Below are 22,500 nucleotides of genomic sequence, written 5' to 3' on the forward strand. Positions count from 1 at the left end.
CTTACACATTTTATGACATCAGCAAAAATAGATATGTTGCTATTTAATGCAATATGAAACCCAAAATTTATCTTTCATGATTCATCTAGAGCATGCTTTTAAACAACTATTTAATTTACTTGTATTAATTTTTCTTCATTCATTTAGGATCTTTTGTTCTAGGGCACTATATAGCAGCAGTTTTGAAAGAATGTTATCTATTTGTAAGAGCACTAGATTGCAGCACTATTTCTGCAATGTAGTGTTCCAGATGCCTATCTAGGTATCTCTTCAACACAGAATATCATGGGAACAAGGCAAATTTGATAATAGAAGTAAACTGGAAACTTTTTAAAACATTATGCTCTTTCTGAATCGCAAAAGAAAATGGAGGATCGATTAAAGGACTAAACCGGGGCCCAGTACTAATCCTTGGGAGACTTGACTTGCGCGGTTCACTGAATGCATAAGAAGCCATCATTCGCTGTATTCAGCTCTTTTTGGAGCCAGATTTATTCTTGTGATGGTACAACACACTCCGATATGGATTTGCACAGATCTTAGTGTGTTGTAATTTCACAAGAAAATCCTGGAAAGACCCGAATGCTGCAAGTGGACAATTACTTCTGCAATCAGCAGCTAATGAAACTGCTGAATGCAAATGTCTACTTACCACTTAGATCTGTGTGTGATCCATTTACTATAACTCGTCGTGCCTTGTATTTATCCATGAGCTAACATTTTTAAAATTCTGTCTCCATTTTATACAATAATCTCATGGGCAGTGTATCAAAGGCTTTTGCAAAATTTAAAGGGACAGCCAACCCAAAAATTCTTCTAAGATATATATATATATATATATATATATATATATATATTAGTTTAAATTGATCATTATTTACAAATGTAGGCCAGTTTTGTGTTTTATTTTTTGCATGTAAAGCACTTAATGTTCGCACCGCTACCGTTTAAAAAAAGTCAGTTTGGCCCCTCCCCTATTTCATCATCTACATCATCATCTTCTTGTAATCTCAGTAACTTTGCGATCCTCCTCGTAACCTGCTTTAGCGCATGCGCAATGCGCCTATTATACTGAAGGGGGAACGTTTGTAACCGGAAAAAAAATCACTTGCTCATTATCTGAGCGGTCCATAATTGTGGCGTACCAGTGTGCTGTTCAACCCTCCTCAACTATGAACCGCTCAGATAATGAGCAAGTGATTTTTCTATCCTTCCCAGTGGTCATCTACTTCGTTGGAGGTATCTGAGACTAGATTATCCGCTGATGCAGAGGACTCCGATACTTCAGAGGAATCTTTCTCTGGGTCGGAATCTGTGGCCTCTAACTTTAGGTTTAGGATGGAGCACTTATGCTTTTTATTGAAAGAAGTGTTGGCTAGTCTAGAGGTTCCGGAACCGAAGTTACCGGAGGAACCTTCTATTCCTCAGCTTGATAAAGTTTATGAGGACAGGGTGGTACCCCAGACTTTCCCAGTTCCCATAAAGATGGCAAATATTATAAAGAATGATTGGGAGAGACTTGACTCCTCTTTCTCCCCTTCTTCTTCGTTTAAGAAATTGTTCCCTGTTCCTGATTCTCAGCTAGAATTGTGGGGATCTATCCCTAAGGTCGATGGAGCTATCTCCACGCTCGCTAAGCGCACCACTATCCAGCTCGAGGATAGTTCGTCGTTTAAGGATCCCATGGATAAGAAATTAGAGATCCTGTTAAGAAAGATGTTTCAGCACACAGGTCTCATATTTCAGCCTGCAGCGGCGGTCGCTGCAGTGGCGAAATCCGCTACCTATTGGTGTGGCTCTGTCAGAGATGATAGAGGTGGAGACTCCCCTCGATGAGATACAGGCAAGAATTAAGGCCCTGAGGGTAGCTAATTTGTTTATCTGTGATGCAAATATGCAGATTATTCTCTTGACACCAGGCTTTTTTGTTTGGCCTGGAGGACCCTGTGATTGAAGTCGTGGTCTGCTGACATGAAGTCAAAATCTAGATTCCTTTCCTTTTAAGGGAAAGGTTCTTTTTGGTCCAGGCTTGGATTCTATCATTTCCACGGTCACGGGTGGCAAAGGTGCCTTTTTATCGCAGTATAAGAAGAACAAACCTAAGGGTCCTAATGTTCGTCCCTTTCGTTCAGACAAGTCCCAATGACAGCAGCCTGCTATGAAGCCCAAGCAGTCCAAGGAAATTTGGAAACCATCTCAGTCTTGGAATAAAGCCAAGCAGGACAAGAAATCTGCCGAGACAAAATCGGCATGAAGGGGCAGCCCCCGATCCGTCTCTGGATCTCGTAGGGGGCAGACTATCTTTTTGCAGAGACTTGGATGAGAGACGTGCATGATCCTTGGCTTCTGGAGGTTATTACCCAGGGTTACAGGATAGGTTTCAAAACTCATCTTTCCAGGGGCAGATTCCTCTTGTCAAAACCAGATAAACAAGATGTCTTTCTAGAGTGCGTGAGGGATCTCTCCTCTCTAGGAGTAATTGTACCGGTACCTCTAGCAGAAAGAGGTCTTGGGTACTATTTAAACCTTTTCGTGGCCCCAAAGAAGGGCACGTTTCGTCCGATTCTAGACCTAAAGTGCTTAAACAAGTTTGTCGGTCCCATCGTTCAAGATGGAGACAATAAGGTATATTCTACCATTTTGTTCAAGAAGGTCAGTTCATGACTACGATAGACCTGAAGGTCGCTTACCTTCATGTGCCAATACACAAAGATCACTTCAAGTTCCTAAGATTCACTTTTCTGGACCTGCACTTCAAGTTTGTAGCTCTCCCCTTCGATCTGGTTACTGATCCAAGGGTCCGGCTGGCAGAGGACCATTTGAGAGCTCTTCTATTTCTTCTGCGATCTCATGGATGGAAGATAAATTCAGGAAAGAGTTCTCTGGTTCCCAGTACCAGAGTGGAGTTCCTGTGCACGATAATAGACTCCATTTCCATGAAGATATTTCTGACAGACCAGAGACGTTGCCTCCAGCTGTCTTGCCCTTCAAACCTCCTCAAGGCCATCAGTGGCCTGGTATATGGAGGTGATTGGGCTCATGGTATCCAGTATAGATGTCATTTGATTCGCCAGGTTCCATCTTCGACCTCTGCAGTTGTGCATGCTGAGGCAATGGAACAGCATTCACCCGGACCTATCCCAACTGATCTCTCTGGACAACAGGTCGAGGGAATCCATCTCTTGGTTGCTCCGTCCAGATCAGCTGTCCCAAGGGACATCCTTCCTAAGACCATCTTGGGAGATTGTGACTACGGACGCGAGCCTCTCAGGTTGGGGAGCAGTTTGGGGTGCCAGGAAGGCACAGGGCATGTTGATCGGAAGGAGCCGCTTCTTCCGATCAACATCCTGGAACTTTGAGCGATCTTCAACGCTCTGAGGGCTTGGCCCCTCCTGAGTTCGTCCCAGTTCATTAGATTCCAGTCGTACAACATTACCTGGCTGGCTTACATCAATCATCAGGGGGGAACGAGAAGCTCCCTAGCCATGAGGGAAGTTTCTTGGATTCTGAAATGGACGGAGACCCACAACTGCTCACTGTCAGCGATCCACATCCCGGGTGTGGACAACTGGGAAGCGGATTTTCTCAGCAGACAATCGTTTCATCCGGGGGAATGGGCTCTTCACCCCAAAGTGTTTGCCGAGATTTGCAACAGATGGAGGACTCCGTAGATAGATCTCATGGCGTCCAGACTCAACTTCAAGCTACCCAAATACGAGTTGTGGTTCAGGGATCCCCAGGCAGAGCTGATAGATGCCTTAGCAGTGCCTTTTGGATTCAACCTAGTCTACATATTTCCACAGTTACCACTTCTACCTCGAGTAGTGGCCCACATCAAGCAGGAGCAAGCATCGAATATTCTGATTGCTCCGTCGTGGCCACGGAGGATGTGGTTTGCGGCTCTAGTGGGGATGTCATATTCTCCTCCGTGGAGGTTGCCCTGTCGCAGGGATCTGCTGGTACAGGGCCCATTTGTGTATCAAAATCTAGATTCTCTGAGGCTGACTGCGTGGAGACTGAACGCCTAGTCTTAGCCAGGAGAGGGTTTTTTGAGAGTGTAATTGATATGCTTATTCAAGCCAGGAAGCCGGTCACCCGACGCATCTATCATAAGGTGTGGAGGACCTACTTACTCTGGTGTGAGACTCGTAGATATTTCTGGCATATATTCAGGGTATCTAGGATACTTTCCTTCCTCCAAGACGGTTAGGAGAAGGGACTTACCACCAGTTCCTTAAAGGGACAGATTTCTGCTCTATCTGTGTTGTTACACAAGAAGCTCGCTTAACTTCCTGATATTCAGTCTTTTGTTCAGGCTCTTTTCAGGATCAGGCCTGTATTTAGACATTCTGCTCCCCCTTGGAGTTTGAATCTGGTTCCGTTTGAGCCTATGCATTCTCTTGACATTAAGATACTGTCTTAGAAGGTTATTTTTCTGCTGGCTATTGCTTCGGCATGCAGAGTCTGAGTTGGCGGCCTTGCAACGTGAGCCTCCTTACCTGGTTTTTCATGCTGTCCTTCGCACTGGGTTGGGATTTCTCCCTAAGGTTGTGTCTGATCACATTAAGCAGGAGTTCCTTCCTTGTGTCCTAAACCACCACCTTCGAAGGAACGTTTACTTCATAATTTGGATGTGGTTCGAGCTTTGAAATTCTATCTTCAGGCTACGAAGGATTTCAGACAGACTTCAGCATTGTTTGTTGTAGGGATAGACCGATTGTTTTCTCTTGCAAGGTGTATCCAGTCCACGGATTCATCCTTTACTTGTGGGATATTCTCATTCCCTACAGGAAGTGGCAAAGAGAGCACACAGCAGAGCTGTCTATATAGCTCCCCTTCTAGCTCCACCCCCCAGTCATTCTCTTTTGCCGGCTCTAAGCACTAGGGTCTCTCTACGGGAGGGTAAAGTGAATGTGGTGTTAGAATTGTAGATTTCTTCTGTTATGTGTGATCAGTCCACGGGTCATCATTACTTCTGGGATATAACTCCTCCCCAACAGGAAATGCAAGAGGATTCACCCAGCAGAGCTGCACATAGCTCCTCCCCTCTACGTCAGTCCCAGTCATTCTCTTGCACCCAACGACTAGATAGGATGTGTGAGAGGACTATGGTGATTATACTTAGTTTTTATGACTTCAATCAAAAGTTTGTTATTTTACAATAGCACCGGAGCGTGTTATTACTTCTCTGGCAGAGTTTGAGGAAGAATCTACCAGAGTTTTTTACTATGATTTTAACCGGAGTAGTTAAGATCATATTGCTGTTCTCGGCCATCTGAGGGAGGTAAAATCTTCAGATCAGGGGACAGCGGGCAGATGAATCTGCATTGAGGTATGTAGCAGTTTTTATTTTCTGAATGGAATTGATGAGAAAATCCTGCCATACCGTTATAATGACATGTATGTATACACTTCAGTATTCTGGGGATGGTATTTCACCGGAACTACTCTGTTAAAAGTCACTAATCCTTTTAATAAGTATTTATCATGTTAAACGTTTTTGCTGGAATGTAGAATCGTTTACATTTCTGAGGTACTGAGTGAATAAATATTTGGGCATTATTTTCCACTTGGCAGTTGTTTGGTTTTAATTGTGACAGTTTCGTTTCTCTTCACTGCTGTGTATGAGGGGGAGGGGCCGTTTTTGGCGCTCTTTGCTACGCATCAAAAAATTCCAGTCAGGTACTCTTATATTTCCTGCATGATCCGGTTCATCTCTGACAGATCTCAGGGGTCTTCAAACTTCTTTGGAGGGAGGTAGATTCTCTCAGCAGAGCTGTGAGAATTTTATATTGACTGTGAATAATAACGTTGCTCTATATTTTTATGTCAAATTTAATTATTGTTATTTTACTAATGGGAACAAACCTTTGCTAAAAGTTGTGTTGTTTTAAAGTTTGATGCTATAACTGTTTTTCAGTTCATTGTTTCAACTGTCATTTAATCGTTTAGTACCTCTTTGAGGCACAGTACGTTTTTGCTAAAAAAGATTATAACCAAGTTGCAAGTTTATTGCTAGTGTGTTAAACATGTCTGACTCAGAGGAAGATATCTGTGTCATTTGTTCCAATGCCAAGGTGGAGCCCAATAGAAATTTATGTACTAACTGTATTGATGCTACTTTAAATAAAAGTCAATCTGTACAATTTGAACAAATTTCACCAAACAGCGAGGGGAGAGTTATGCCGACTAACTCGCCTCACGCGGCAGTACCTGCATCTCCCGCCCGGGAGGTGCGTGATATTATGGCGCCTAATACATCTGGGCGGCCATTACAGATAACATTACAAGATATGGCTACTGTTATGACTGAAGTTTTGTCTAAATTACCAGAACTAAGAGGCAAGCGTGATCACTCTGGGGTGAGAACAGAGTGCGCTGACAATACTAGGGCCATGTCTGATACTGCGTCACAGCTTGCAGAGCATGAGGACGGAGAGCTTCATTCTGTAGGTGACGGTTCTGATCCAAACAGATTGGATTCAGATATTTCAAATTTTAAATTTAAATTGGAGAACCTCCGTGTATTACTAGGGGAGGTCTTAGCAGCTCTCAATGATTGTAACACCGTTGCAATACCAGAGAAACTGTGTAGGTTGGATAAATACTTTGCGGTACCCGGCGAGTACTGACGTTTTTCCTATACCTAAGAGACTAACTGAAATTGTTACTAAGGAGTGGGATAGACCCGGTGTGCCGTTCTCACCCCCTCCAATATTTAGAAAGATGTTTCCAATAGACACCACCACTCGGGACTTATGGCAAACGGTCCCTAAGGTGGAGGGAGCAGTTTCTACTTTAGCTAAGCGTACCACTATCCCGGTGGAGGATAGCTGTGCTTTTTCAGATCCAATGGATAAAAAATTAGAGGGTTACCTTAAGAAAATGTTTGTTCAACAAGGTTTTATATTGCAACCCCTTGCATGTATCGCGCCGATTACGGCTGCGGCAGCATTTTGGATTGAGTCTCTGGAAGAGAACCTTAGTTCATCTACGCTAGACGACATTACGGACAGGCTTAGAGTCCTTAAACTAGCTAATTCATTCATTTCGGAGGCCGTAGTACATTTAACCAAACTTACGGCTAAGAACTCAGGATTCGCCATACAGGCACGTAGGGCGCTGTGGCTAAAATCCTGGTCAGCTGATGTTACTTCTAAGTCCAAATTACTTAATATACCTTTCAAGGGGCAGTCTTTATTTGGGCCCGGTTTGAAAGAAATTATCGCTGACATTACAGGAGGTAAGGGCCACGCCCTACCTCAAGACAAAGCCAAAGCTAAGGCTAGACAATCTAATACAAGCTTCAAGCTTTCAAACTGCCAAGTCTCATACAGAGTTAGTTCTGGCATTTCTAAGGTCGCATGGATGGAAAGTGAACGAAAAGAAGAGTTCTCTTTTTCCTCTCACAAGGGTTCCATTCTTGGGGACTTTTATAGATTCTGTAGAAATGAAGATTTACCTGACAGAAGACAGGTTAACAAAGCTTCAAAATGCATGCCGTGTCCTTCATTCCATTCAACACCCGTCAGTAGCTCAATGCATGGAGGTGATCGGCTTAATGGTAGCGGCAATGGACATAGTACCTTTTGCACGCCTACACCTCAGACCGCTGCAATTGTGCATGCTAAGTCAGTGGAATGGGGATTACTCAGATTTGTCCCCTACTCTGAATCTGAATCAAGAGACCAGAAATTCTCTTCTATGGTGGCTTTATCGGCCACACCTGTCCAGGGGGATGCCATTCAGCAGGCCAGACTGGACAATTGTAACAACAGACGCCAGCCTACTAGGTTGGGGCGCTGTCTGGAATTCTCTGAAGGCTCAGGGACTATGGAATCAGGAGGAGAGTCTCCTTCCAATAAACATCCTGGAATTGAGAGCAGTTCTCAATGCCCTTCTGGCTTGGCCCCAATTAACAACTCGGGGGTTCATCAGGTTTCAGTCGGACAACATCACGACTGTAGCTTACATCAACCATCAGGGAGGGACAAGAAGCTCCCTAGCAATGATGGAAGTATCAAAGATAATTCGCTGGGCAGAGTCTCACTCTTGCCACCTGTCAGCAATCCACATCCCGGGAGTGGAGAACTGGGAGGCGGATTTCTTGAGTCGCCAGACTTTTCATCCGGGGGAGTGGGAACTTCATCCGGAGGTCTTTGCCCAAATACTTCGACGTTGGGGCAAACCAGAGATAGATCTCATGGCGTCTCGCCAGAACGCCAAACTTCCTCACTACGGGTCCAGATCCAGGGATCCGGGAGCGGTTCTGATAGATGCTTTGACAGCACCTTGGAACTTCGGGATGGCTTATGTGTTTCCACCCTTCCCGCTGCTTCCTCGATTGATTGCCAAAATCAAACAGGAGAGAGCATCAGTGATTCTAATAGCGCCTGCATGGCCACGCAGGACTTGGTATGCAGATCTAGTGGACATGTCATCCTGTCCGCCTTGGTCTCTACCTCTAAGACAGGACCTTCTGATACAGGGTCCATTCAAACATCAAAATCTAACTTCTCTGAAGCTGACTGCTTGGAAATTGAACGCTTGATTTTATCAAAACGTGGTTTTTCTGAGTCGGTTATTGATACCCTGATACAGGCTAGGAAGCCTGTTACCAGAAGGATTTACCATAAAATATGGCGTAAATACCTATACTGGTGCGAATCCAAAGGTTACTCCTGGAGTAAGGTTAGGATCGCTAGGATATTGTCCTTTCTACAAGAAGGTTTAGAAAAGGGTTTATCAGCTAGTTCATTAAAGGGACAGATTTCAGCTCTGTCCATCTTGTTACACAGGCGTCTGTCAGAAAATCCAGACGTCCAGGCCTTTTGTCAGGCTTTAGCTAGAATCAAGCCTGTGTTTAAAGCTGTTGCTCCGCCATGGAGTTTAAACTTAGTTCTTAACGTTTTACAGGGTGTTCCGTTTGAACCCCTTCATTCCATTGATATAAAATTGTTATCTTGGAAAGTTCTGTTTTTAATGGCTATTTCCTCGGCTCGAAGAGTCTCTGAGTTATCAGCCTTACATTGTGATTCTCCTTATCTGATTTTTCACTCAGACAAGGTAGTTCTGCGTACTAAACCTGGGTTCTTACCTAAGGTAGTCACTAACAGGAATATCAATCAAGAGATTGTTGTTCCATCCTTGTGTCCAAATCCTTCTTCAAAGAAGGAACGTCTTCTACACAATCTGGATGTAGTTCGTGCCCTCAAGTTCTACTTGCAGGCAACTAAAGATTTTCGCCAAACTTCTTCCCTGTTTGTCGTTTATTCTGGACAGAGGAGAGGTCAAAAAGCTTCTGCTACCTCTCTCTCCTTTTGGCTTCGTAGCATAATACGTTTAGCCTATGAGACTGCTGGACAGCAGCCTCCTGAAAGAATTACAGCTCACTCCACTAGAGCTGTGGCTTCCACTTGGGCCTTTAAGAATGAGGCCTCTGTTGAACAGATTTGCAAGGCTGCAACTTGGTCTTCGCTTCATACTTTTTCCAAATTTTACAAATTTGACACTTTTGCTTCTTCGGAGGCTATTTTTGGGAGAAAGGTTCTTCAGGCAGTGGTTCCTTCTGTATAATGAGCCTGCCTATCCCTCCCGTCATCCGTGTACTTTTGCTTTGGTATTGGTATCCCAGAAGTAATGATGACCCGTGGACTGATCACACATAACAGAAGAAAACATAATTTATGCTTACCTGATAAATTCCTTTCTTCTGTTGTGTGATCAGTCCACGGCCCGCCCTGTTTTAAGGCAGGTAAATATCTTTTAAATTATACTCCAGTCACCACTTCACCCTTGGTTACTCCTTTCTCGTTGATTCTTGGTCGAATGACTGGGACTGACGTAGAGGGGAGGAGCTATGTGCAGCTCTGCTGGGTGAATCCTCTTGCATTTCCTGTTGGGGAGGAGTTATATCCCAGAAGTAATGATGACCCGTGGACTGATCACACAACAGAAGAAAGGAATTTATCAGGTAAGCATAAATTATGTTTTTATTATCTTCAATCAAAAGTTTGTTATTTTAAATGGTACCGGTTTGTACTATTTACTCTCTAGCAGAAAAGTGATGAAGATTTCTGCTGAGAGGAAAATGATTTTAGCATGTTGTAACTAAAATCCACTGCTGTTCCCACACAGGACTGAGGAGTACCAGAAAACTTCAGTTGGGGGGGGGGGACGGTTTGCAGGGTAATCTGCAATGAGGTATGTTCAGTCATTTATTTCTAGACAAGACTGAGATAATGCTAGAAGAGACTGACAATATCCCCATGAGGGGAGGGTAAGCTATGTTCACAGACTTAGCAAGGAATTGAATGCTTACATAACAGGGCTAATTATGCTGGTTGACACTGATTTAGGGCAATCGATTGTTTATTTAAGAAAAATATCGTTTGTAGACACTTTGAAAGTCCTTTTGGGGTTCTTTCTGGGGTTATTACCCACATGGCTGGTTTTTATTCACTTAAGAGTGATTTACTAGGCCTCACAGCTCCGGAGTAGAGTGGGAGGGGCCTAATTTCGCGCCTCAGATGCGCAGTTAGAATTGCAGAGAAGTTCATGCTGCTTCACATGGAGGGTCCTGCTGCTGTTTGAGGGCCTTATAGAAGCTATATTCCCCCAAATCTGATCCCTAAGGGCAGGTAGGGCCACAGCAAGGCTGTGACAAGGTGCTGTACTATTTTTAACCGGGTGTAGGCTGCTCCGGTTTGGGCATTAAGGGGTTAATCGTTTTAAAACTTGTGGTGCAATCTTATTAAGGCTTTAGGTACATACTGTGAAAATTTCAGGAGAATTGCTGCATTTTTCACTGTTTTGTAAAATTGTGTGCTCTTTTTATCTCTTAAAGGCACAGTAACGTTTTTTTCAAATTGTGTTTTTTATTTGATTAAAGTGATTTCCAAGCCTGCTTGTGTATATTACTAGTCTATTAAACATGTCTGACACTAAGGAAAATCCTTGTTCAATGTGTTTAGAAGCCATGGTGGAACCCCCTCTCAGAATGTGTCCCACTTGTACTGATATGTCTATACACTTTAAAGATCATATTGTTGCACTTAAGAATGTGGCCCAAGATGATTCTCAGACTGAAGGTAACGAGGTTAGCCCGTCTGCCTCTCCCCAAGTGTCACAACCAGCTACGCCCGCGCAAACTACGCCTAGTACCTCTAGTGCGTCTAACCCTTTTACATTACAAGACTTAGCGGCAGTCATGGATAATTCTCTTACAGCCTTCTTATCTAAACTGCCCGTGTTACCCGCAAAGCGTGATAGCTCAGTTTTAAGAACAGATTATGAGCATTCTGACGCTTTGGTAGCCGTATCCGATATACCCTCACAACGCTCTGAAGTGGGAGCGAGGGATTTGATGTCTGAGGGAGAAGTCTCTGATTCAGGAAGGGTTCCTCCTCAGACAGATTCAGATACATTGGCTTTTAAATTTAAACTAGAACACCTCCGCGTTTTGCTTAGGGAGGTATTAGCTACTCTGGATGACTGCGACCCTTTAGTGATCCCAGAGAAATTGTGTAAAATGGACAAATACCTAGAGGTCCCTTTTTACACGGATACGTTTCCGGACCCTAAGAGGATTGCGGATATCGTTACTAGGGAGTGGGATAGACCAGGTGTTCCCTTTGCTCCCCCTCCTGTTTTTAAGAAAATGTTCCCCATACCTGACCTTGTGCGGGACTCGTGGCAGACGGTCCCTAAGGTGGAGGGGGCTGTTTCTACACTTGCTAAACGCACAACCATACCAATTGAAGACAGTTGTGCTTTTAAAGACCCTATGGATAAGAAGTTAAAGGGTTTAGTTAAGAAAATTTTTGTTCAACAAGGTTTTCTTCTCCAACCTATTGCCTGCATTATTCCTGTAACTACTGCAGCTGCTTTCTGGTTTGAGGCGCTGGAAGACTCGCTCCAGACGGAGACCTCATATGAGGAAATTATGGATAGAATTAAGGCTCTAAAGCTAGCTAATTCTTTTATCACTGACGCCGCTTTCCAAATAGCTAAGTTAGCGGCAAAAAATTCAGGTTTCGCCATTTTGGCGCGCAGGGCACTATGGCTAAAGTCCTGGTCGGCCGATGTGTAGTCTAAATCCAAGCTTTTGAACATTCCTTTCAAAGGAAAGACCCTGTTCGGGCCTGAATGGAAAGAGATTATTTCATATATCACCGGGGGAAAAGGCCATGCTCTCCCTCAGGACAAGTCCTTTAAGACAAAGAACAAAGCTAATTTTCGTTCCTTTCGTAATTTCAGGAACGGCCCCGCTTCATCCTCTCCGGCTGCAAAGCAAGAGGGTAACGCTTCACAGCCCAAGGCAACCCGGAAACCTTACCAGGGCTGGAATAAGGGTAAACAGGCCAAAAAGCCTGCAGCTGCCACCAAGACAGCATAAAGGGGTAGCCCCCGATCCGGGACTGGATCTAGTAGGGGGCAGACTCTCTCTCTTCGCTCAGGCTTGGGCAAGAGATGTACACGATCCTTGGGCATTAGAGATTGTAGCCCAGGGATACCTTTTTAGAATTCAAGAACTCTCCTCCAAGGGGAAGGTTCCACATTTCTCGTCTGTCTACAGATCAGACAAAGAAAGAGGCGTTTTTACGCTGTGTAGAAGATCTACATACAATGGGAGTGATCCACCCAGTTCCAATTGCAGAACATGGACTGGGGTTTTACTCAAACCTGTTTGTGGTTCCCAAAAAAGAAGGAACTTTCAGACCAATCCTGGATCTCAAAATTCTAAACCAATTCCTCAGAGTCCCATCAAGATGGAGACCATTCGGACAATCTTACCAATGATCCAGGAGGGTCAATATATGACTACCGTGGATCTAAAGGATGCGTATCTGCATATTCCTATCCACAAAGATCACCAGTTTCTCAGGTTCACCTTTCTGGACAAGCATTTTCAGTTTGTGGCTCTTCCTTTCGGGTTGGCCACTGCTCCCAGAATTTTCACAAAGGTGCTAGGGTCCCTCTGGCGGTTCTAAGACCGCGGGGCATAGCAGTGGCGCCTTACCTAGACGACATCTTAATTCAGGCGTCGACTTTCCAAAGAACCAAGTCTCACACGGAGATCATATTGGCCTTTCTGAGGTCTCACGGGTGGAAGGTGAACGTCAAAAAGAGTTCTCTCTCCCCCCTCACAAGAGTTCCATTCCTAGGAACACTGATAGACTCGGTAGAAATGAAAATATTTCTGACGGAGGTCAGAAAGTTAAAACTGTTAATTACTTGCCGAGCTCTTCATTCCATTCCTCGGCCATCTATAGCTCAGTGAATGGAGACAATCGGACTAATGGTAGCGGTAATGGACATAGTCCCTTTTGCTCGGATACACCTCAGACCACTGCAACTATGCATGCACAAACAGTGGAATGGGGATTATGCAGATTTGTCTCCTCAAATTCAGTTGGACCAGGAGACCAGAGATTCTCTTCTCTGGTGGTTGTCTCAGGATCACCTGTCTCAGGGAATATGTTTCCGCAGGCCAGAGTGGATCATTGTAACGACCGACACCAGTCTGTTAACCTGGGGTGCGGTCTGGGTCTCCCTGAAAGCTTCAGGGCTTATGGTCTCGGGAAGAAACACTTCTCCCGATAAACATTCTGGAACTGAGGGCGATATTCAACGCTCTTCAGGCATGGCCTCAACTAGCTGCGGCCAAATTCATCAGATTTCAGTCGGACAACATCACGACTGTAGCTTACGTCAATCATCAGGGGGGAACAAAGAGTTCCCTAGCAATGACGGAAGTAACCAAAATAATCAGGTGGGCGGAGGATCACTCCTGCCATCTCTCAGCAATTCACATCCCAGGAGTAGATAACTGGGAGGCGGATTTTCTAAGTAGTCAGACTTTTCACCCGGGGGAGTGGGAACTCCACCCGGAGGTATTTGCCCAGCTGACTCAGCTTTGGGGCACTCCAGAGTTGGATCTGATGGCGTCCCGTCAGAACACCAAACTTCCTCTCTACGGGTCCAGGTCCCGGGATTCCAAGGCGGTATTGATAGATGCTCTAACAGCGCCTTGGTCCTTCAATCTGGCTTATGTTTTTCCGCCGTTACCCCTCCTCCTGCGTCTGGTTGCCAGAATCAAGCAGGAGAAGGCTTCTGTGATTCTGATAGAGCCTGCGTTGCCACGCAGGACTTGGTATGCAGACCTAGTGGACATGTCATCTGTCCCACCATGGACATTGCTAATGAGGCAGGATCTTCTGATACAGGGTGCGTTCAAGCATCCAAATTTAGTTACATCTGACTGCTTGGAGATTGAACGCTTAATTCTATCAAATCGTGGGTTCTCTGAGTCAGTTATAGATACTCTGATTCAGGCTAGAAAGCCTGTCACCAGGAAAATCTACCATAAGATATGGCGGAAATATCTTTGTTGGTGTGAATCCAAGGGTTACTCATGGAGTAAGATTAGGATTCCCAGGATATTGTCCTTTCTCCAAGAAGGATTGGAGAAAGGATTGTCAGCTAGTTCCTTAAAAGGACAAATATCTGCTTTGTCTATCCTGTTACACAAGCGTCTGGCAGAGGTACCAGACGTTCAAGTGTTTGCTCAGGCTTTAGTCAGAATCAAGCCTGTGTATAAACCTGTGGCTTCGCCATGGAGTTTGGATCTAGTTCTTTCAGTTCTTCAAGGGGTTCCGTTTGAACCTTTACATTCCATAGACATTAAGTTGTTATCTTGGAAAGTTTTGTTTTTGATAGCTATCTCTTCTGTTCGAAGAGTTTCAGAATTATCTGCCTTACAGTGTGATTCACCTTATCTGGTGTTCCACGCAGATAAGGTAGTTTTGCGTACCAAGCCTGGTTTTCTTCCTAAAGTTGTTTCTAACAAGAATATTAACCAGGAAATAGTTGTACCTTCTCTGTGTCCTAATCCATCTTCGAAGAAGGAACGTCTATTACACAATCTTGATGTAGTTCGTGCTTTAAAGTTCTATTTACAAGCAACTAAGGATTTCAGACAAACATCTTCCTTGTTTGTTATCTATTCTGGTAAGAGGAGAGGTCAGAAAGCGTCTGCTACCTCTCTTTCCTTTTGGCTGAAAAGCATCATCCGTTTGGCCTATGAGACTGCTGGCCAGCAGCCTCCTGAAAGAATTACTGCTCATTCTACCAGAGCAGTGGCTTCCACATGGGCTTTCAAAAACTTCTGTTGAACAGATTTGTAAGGCAGCGACTTGGTCTTCACTGCATACTTTTGCCAAATTTTACAAATTCGATACTTTTGCTTCTTCGGAGGCTATTTTTTAGAGAGAGGTTTTGCAAGCAGTGGTGCCTTCCGTTTAAGGTACCTGTCTTGTTCCCTCCCTTTATCCGTGTCCTAAAGCTTTGGTATTGGTATCCCACAATTAAAGGATGAATCTGTGGACTGGATACACCTTGCAAGAGAAAACAAAATTTATGCTTACCTGATAAATTACTTTCTCTTGCGGTGTATCCAGTCCACGGCCCGCCCTGGCATTTAAGTCAGGTAAAAATTTTTTTGTTTAAACTACAGTCACCACTACACCCTATGGTTTCTCCTTTTTCTTCCTAACCTTTGGTCGAATGACTGGGGGGTGGAGCTAGAGGGGGAACTATATGGACAGCTCTGCTGTGTGCTCTCTTTGCCACTTCCTGTAGGGAATTAGAATATCCCAAAAGTAAAGGATGAATCCGTGGACTGGATACACGGCAAGAGAAAGTAATTTATCAGGTAAGCATAAATTCTGTTTTTTCATTATTATTATTGTCCGCCTTTCAGAACGATAATAGGGGCCGATATTCTGTACATTTAAAGTTTTTAAATTCAACACAATTTCTTCAAAAATCTGGTATAAACTAACCATGCTTATTAAAATTTTAAACATTAAAAGTAAACAACTGGGAAAAATGAAATGCTTGAAAATTAACTTATTAAATTGCTTCCCAAAACATAGATACTTTGCATAAATCCCTTTTAAACTGCACAATGATAAATGTAATTTTATAAGTCACTACTGCAAAGACTTCTTCAGTACTCCCAGTTTAGTAGAAAAACATTATAGTGCAGAAAGCATAACATTTCAGCTTGTTCTCCTATTAAACGGCTTCTGTTTTTTTCATATATTGCTGCCACTTCACTAAAAACACGCTCACTTGGTACACTTTACAGATAAGGGTTAAAAGTAAAGTAAAATATATATAAATATACTGCCACTTGACAGAGAAAGAAAGGACATGCTGGAATATCAGTCCTAGATTTATTTATTTGCTTTAATTTTTAATATTCTCATATATTTACTGGATTGCAAATACCTTCCCTGGTACTGAGGAGTGGACTATATGTTTCTTTATTATGTCACTTAGGGGCAGTTTTATACATGTGTCACCTAATGGTCAGAGCTTTGTTATTCACGGCTAGAGAATATTGATTCTAGTCTCCTATACTGCATAGCTTTCTACTCAAGGTTTGTTGTGGACATTTAATTGATATGCCTAAACTATCATTTTTTTTAAATGTTTTTTTTTGCCAATGAAAGGCGAAAATAAAATATTTAAATTAAAAAAATGTCAAATATAGCAGCTTTAGTGAAATGTTTTGCAAATGTGTAACATTTATCAGAATGCAAATACACTATATAGCTTTAAAGGGACAGTCAACCATAGAATTGTTATTGTTTTAAAAGATAGATAATCCCTTTATTACTCATTCCCCAGTTTTGCATAACCAACACAGTTATATTAATGTACTTTTTTACCTTTGTGATTACCTTATATCTAGGAACCTTCTTCCAGCCCCCTGATCACATGACTGTGACTGTTTACTATCTATTGTCTTAAATTTAGCATTGTATTTCTGTGCCTGAACACAGTGTTATCTATATAGCCCACGTGTACTTTCTGTCTCTGTGTTGAAAAGAGATTTAAAAAGCATGTGATAAGAGGCAGCCCTCAAAGGCTTAGAAATTAGCATATGAGCCTACCTATGTTTAGTTTAAACTAAGAATACCAAGAGAAAAAAGCAAATTTGATGATAAAAGTAAATTGGAAAGTCAATTAAAATTAAAAGTCCTATCTGAATAATGAAAGTTTAATTTATACTTGACTGTCCCTTTAAGTGCAATTTTAAAGATTACATTTTTCATTTCACAAACCATATATGTTTGTTTATGTAAGTCCATCTACAGGCCTGCCATTGGTGGTATGGTAGTTGGTAACTGAGCTCCCAGGAACACCTGGGCTTGGACTCTTATCAGTGCTATTTATTTTTAGATGCTATGTCCAGCTTATATGTGCTATAGATAGTGATGTCGCGAATAGTTCGCTGGCGAATAGTTCCCGGCGAACATAGCATGTTCACGTTCGCTGCGGACGGCGAACATATGCAATGTTCGGTCCGCCCCCTATTCCTCATCATTTTTTAAACTTTGACCCTATACCTCACAGTCAGAAGACACATTGCAGCCAATCAGCAGCAGACCCTCCCTCCCAAACCTTCCCACCTCCTGGAAAGCATCCATTTTAGATTCATTCGGAAGCTGCTGCTTATTTAATAGGGAAATCGATAGCTAGGCTAGTGTATTCAGTGTCCACTACAGTCCTGAAGGACTCATCTGATCTCTGCTGTAAGGACAGCACCCCAAAAAGCCCTTTTCTCCAACATAGGTGTGTCCGGTCCACGGCGTCATCCTTACTTGTGGGATATTCTCTTCCCCAACAGGAAATGGCAAAGAGCCCAGCAAAGCTGGTCACATGATCCCTCCTAGGCTCCGCCTACCCCAGTCATTCTCTTTGCCGTTGTACAGGCAACATCTCCACGGAGATGGCTTAGAGTTTTTTAGTGTTTAAAAAGTTGTTTCTAACAAAAACATTAACCAGGAGATAGTCGTGCCTTCTTTGTGTCCGAAACCAGTTTCGAAGAAGGAACGTTTGTTGCACAATTTGGATGTTGTTCGCGCTCTAAAATTCTATTTAGATGCTACAAAGGATTTTAGACAAACATCTTCCTTGTTTGTTGTTTATTCTGGTAAAAGGAGAGGTCAAAAAGCAACTTCTACCTCTCTCTCTTTTTGGATTAAAGGCATCATCAGATTGGCTTACGAGACTGCCGGACGGCAGCCTCCTGAAAGAATCACAGCTCATTCCACTAGGGCTGTGGCTTCCACATGGGCCTTCAAGAACGAGGCTTCTGTTGATCAGATATGTAGGGCAGCGACTTGGTCTTCACTGCACACTTTTACCAAATTTTACTTTTGCTTCTTCTGAGGCTATTTTTGGGAGAAAGGTTTTGCAAGCCGTGGTGCCTTCCATTTAGGTGACCTGATTTGCTCCCTCCCTTCATCCGTGTCCTAAAGCTTTGGTATTGGTTCCCACAAGTAAGGATGACGCCGTGGACCGGACACACCTATGTTGGAGAAAACAGAATTTATGTTTACCTGATAAATTACTTTCTCCAACGGTGTGTCCGGTCCACGGCCCGCCCTGGTTTTTTAATCAGGTCTGATATTTTATTTTCTTTAACTACAGTCACCACGGTATCATATGGTTTCTCCTATGCAAATATTCCTCCTTAACGTCGGTCGAATGACTGGGGTAGGCGGAGCCTAGGAGGGATCATGTGACCAGCTTTGCTGGGCTCTTTGCCATTTCCTGTTGGGGAAGAGAATATCCCACAAGTAAGGATGACGCCGTGGACCGGACACACCGTTGGAGAAAGTAATTTATCAGGTAAACATAAATTCTGTTTTTAGGGCTAGAACATCAGTCTGCTTTTTTTTTTTTTTTCCTGTGTAATCTAATTGCAGTTGCCTGCCTGCCAGCGTGTGTGTCAGGCTCACAGCGTATACTGTGCCCACTTGCCCAGTGCCACCACTCATATCTGGTGTAACAGTAAATGTACATTTAAAAAAAACAACACTTTTTTGACTGTGAAATAATAGCAGACAGCTGCCAGTACCCAAGATGGCCGCCAATAAAGCAGATGGGGGGGGGATCAGGGAGGTTGGGGGCTAAGGGAGGATGCTACACCACAGCATATGTAAATATGCTTAATTTTTTTTAATTTTTTTTTTAAAAAAACTTTTATTTTAGTACTGGCAGACTTTCTGCCAGTACTTAAGATGGCGGGGACAATTGTGGGGTGGGGAAGGGAGCTGTTTGGGAGGGATCAGGGGGTCTGATGTGTCAGGTGGGAGGCTGATCACTACACTAAAGCTAAAATTAACCCTGCAAGCTCCCTACAAACTCCCTAATTAACCCCTTCACTGCTAGCCATAATACACGTGTGATGCGCAGCAGCATTTAGCGGCCTTCTAATTACCAGAAAGCAATGCCAAAGTCATGTCTATTTCTGAACAAAGGGGATCCCAGAGAAGCATTTACAACCATTTGTGCCATAATTGCACAAGCTGCTTGTAAATAATTTCAGTGAGAAACCTAAAATTGCGAAAAAATTTAATTTTTTTTTAAATTTGATCGCATTTGGCGGTGAAATGGTGGCATGAAATATACCAAAATGGGCCTAGATCAATACTTTGGGTTGTCTACTACACTACACTTAAGCTAAAATTAACTCTACAAGCTGCCTACATGCTCCCTAATTAACCCCTTCACTGCTGGGCATAAAACACGTGTGGTGCGCAGTGGCATTTAGCAGCCTTCTAATTACCAAAAAGCAACGCCAATGCCATATAAGTCTGCTATAATGGAATGTCTGGCACACAGTGTTGGGGCAAGGGTCCATCTGACCACTGATACCTGGTCTGCAAAGCATGGTCAGGGCAGGTATATCACCTACACTGCGCACTGTGAAGCGGGCGTAACCCTTACACTACCTGATCAATACAACATCATACCTGATGTTTTAAAGCACGTTATTCCAAACAATTTAGGAATGTTAGGTGATTAAGGCCTTTTATGGATTAAAACCAGACTCTGCATCAACTATGTAATTTTCCATGGGAGTTTTGCCATGGATCCCCCTCCGGCATGCCACAGTCCAGGTGTTAGTCCCCTTGAAACAACTTTTCCATCACTATTGTGGCCAGAAAGAGTCCCTGTGGGTTTTAAAATTTGGCTGCCTATTGAAGACTATGGCGGTTCGCCGGTTCGCGAACTTTTGCGGAAGTTCGCGTTCACCGTTCGCGAACCCAAAATTTTAGGTTTGCGAGATAACTAGCTATAGATGATTTGTGTGATAATTTGTCACTTAAAGCTACATAGTTTCTCTGAAGTACACAGAGCTAAATTTCTTTTGATTTGCTTATCGGTAAAAAAATTTGGCCGATACTGATAGTTTAGAAATTCCAAATATTGGCCCTAAAAATCGGCCGCTCCGATATATCGGTCTATCCCTAGTTTGTTGTCTATTCTGGGAAGCGCAGAAGGCTTCTTCCACTTCCCTGTCTTTTCGGCTGAGGAGCATTATTCGCTTGGCTTATGAGACAGCGGGACATAAGCCTCCTCAGAGGATTACGGCTCACTCAACTAGAGCTGTGACTTCTTCTTTGGCCTTCAAGAATGAGGCCTCTATGGAGCAGATTTGTAAGGCGGCTACCTGGTCCTCCTTACATACTTTTTCAAAATTTTACAAATTTGACGTTTTTGCTTCGGCTGAAGCAGAAGCAGCTTTTGGGAGAAATGTTTTGCAGGCTGTGGTGCCCTCAGAATAGTGTCCGCCTCTTTTTTACCCTACCGTTTTCATTGTGTCCTTTAGAGCTTGGGTATTTGTTTCCCACAAGTAATGAATGAAGCTGTGGACTCTCCTCGTATTAAGATGGAAAACATAAATTATGCTTACCTGATAATTTAATTTCCATCTATATGAGGAGAGTCCACGGCTCCTGTCCGGTTCTCCGTTGGTTGGACCTAAATGTATTTGTTTTTATTCTGGCACCATTTATACCCTTATATTTCTCTTGTTCCTTCGGCAGAATGATGAGGGGAGTGGGAGAGGTATTTAAGCCTTTGTCTGGGGTGTCTTTTCCTACTCCTGGTTGGAGGGTACTGTTTTGTAGTTATAGACTTTGTAACACATTAGATTAATTATACTTGGAATCCAGCTGTACTGCCTGGAAAATTTAGATAAAATAAACTTTTATGACTTTTGTTGGTACTTGTCTGGTCATTAAATCGAAAAAGGAAGCATTAGTAATAAACCATGATTCTGTTTTCTTCTCACCTCAGGAAAGTGAGATGCCAATTCATGAGTTGTTAAGGCTTTATGGCTATGGAAGTACCGTCCCTTTACCTGGGGAAGATGAAGAAGAGGACGATGAAGATGTTGATGGCAACAGTGGCTGCAGTGGGGAAAATAAGGTACCTGCTGTAGATTAGTCCTTTCTTTAAACACGTTAATGTTGCTACATATTTATACATCTAATCGTCCTACACTTTAACTGAAAAAGAATCTTTTGTGCAAAGTACAGAGAAGGAATAAAAATATGGTACTATTTGCTTTAAGTAGTAGTTATTTAATGGGACAGTGAACACATTAAGATATTTATATAAAATGCTTAGTTATGCAGTGTAAAAGAATTTAGCACTATACTTTCGTTATTTATTTTGCCCCCTTTCCAAATAATTTGCTTCTGTAAATGTAGTATTTTCTTATTCTTAAAACTTGAAATGTAAACTGAAGATTTATTGAGGCTAGCCCTGCTACATATATTTCTTTCCAAAGGCAGGGAGAGTCCACAACTTCATTACTGTTGGGAATATCAACACCTAGCCACCAGGAGGCGGCAAAGACACCCCAGCCAAAGGCTATAAATATCCCTCCCACTTCCCCTATCCCCCCCCCAGTCATTCTTTGCCTTTCATCACTAAAGACGGATGGCAGAGAAAGTGTTAGCAGAAGACAGTCCTTTAATGGGTATTTTCCCTTCATGAGAGGACTGGGGTGCTTGAAATAACCATATGCAAATCTCTCAGTGAGAGTGTTGGTGAACGTTAGATCTAGATGTGGCAGGGAATGTTCTCTGTAGTTTTATCTAGATAATCAATCTAACAACCCCTGGGTAACCAGTGTTATGAGTTACACTGTTTACACCTTTTCCCTCAGGTCCCTGTTAGTGGAAAGCAGAGAGACTCACAACTTGAGATGCTGTCTGCTCCACATCGCTGATCCTGGGGTAAGTACCTTTATTTATTTTGCTTTATGGGATTGTGCCTAGTGGGTATGATCACTCCCCTAAGAGTAATGTTTGGGACTGCATTAGTCACAGTGTGACGGTTGTTAATAATCCCCTATGGCATATGGGGACATTATATCCTCCGTAGTTGAGGGACATGTGCTGTTTAGCTCCATAGAACGGAGCACTCGTGAAGGGGTTTACTTGGCTCATGATGGTGTTTTTAGACAGATTGATGCAAGATGGCCTTTTTATTTCTTTATATGCGCAACACAGCTGACATTCAGCTTCGTGCCCTTTGGTCAGTAGTTGGGGGCGGTCTTAGCTTACGCGCCATGTGACCGGCCGCATTTACTCTTTGTTAGCAACTCCGGTTCTAGTCTCAGAC

The 22,500-nt window shown here is 43.1% G+C and overlaps 1 protein-coding gene across 4 annotated transcripts in view; it reads left to right on the forward strand.

Moving 5' to 3' along the window:
- Positions 1-22,500, forward strand: part of MIER1 (MIER1 transcriptional regulator) — a 670,836-nt gene that overhangs the window by 38,109 nt on the left and 610,227 nt on the right. For all 4 annotated transcript variants that reach the window (XM_053693693.1, XM_053693691.1, XM_053693692.1 and 1 more), the window contains exon 4: positions 21,166-21,297. In XM_053693693.1, the coding sequence (XP_053549668.1) occupies positions 21,166-21,297 (132 nt within the window). The remainder of the gene's footprint in view (positions 1-21,165; positions 21,298-22,500) is intronic.

This window comes from Bombina bombina, chromosome 10 (genome assembly GCF_027579735.1).
Source record: "Bombina bombina isolate aBomBom1 chromosome 10, aBomBom1.pri, whole genome shotgun sequence".
Lineage (NCBI taxonomy): Eukaryota > Metazoa > Chordata > Amphibia > Anura > Bombinatoridae > Bombina > Bombina bombina.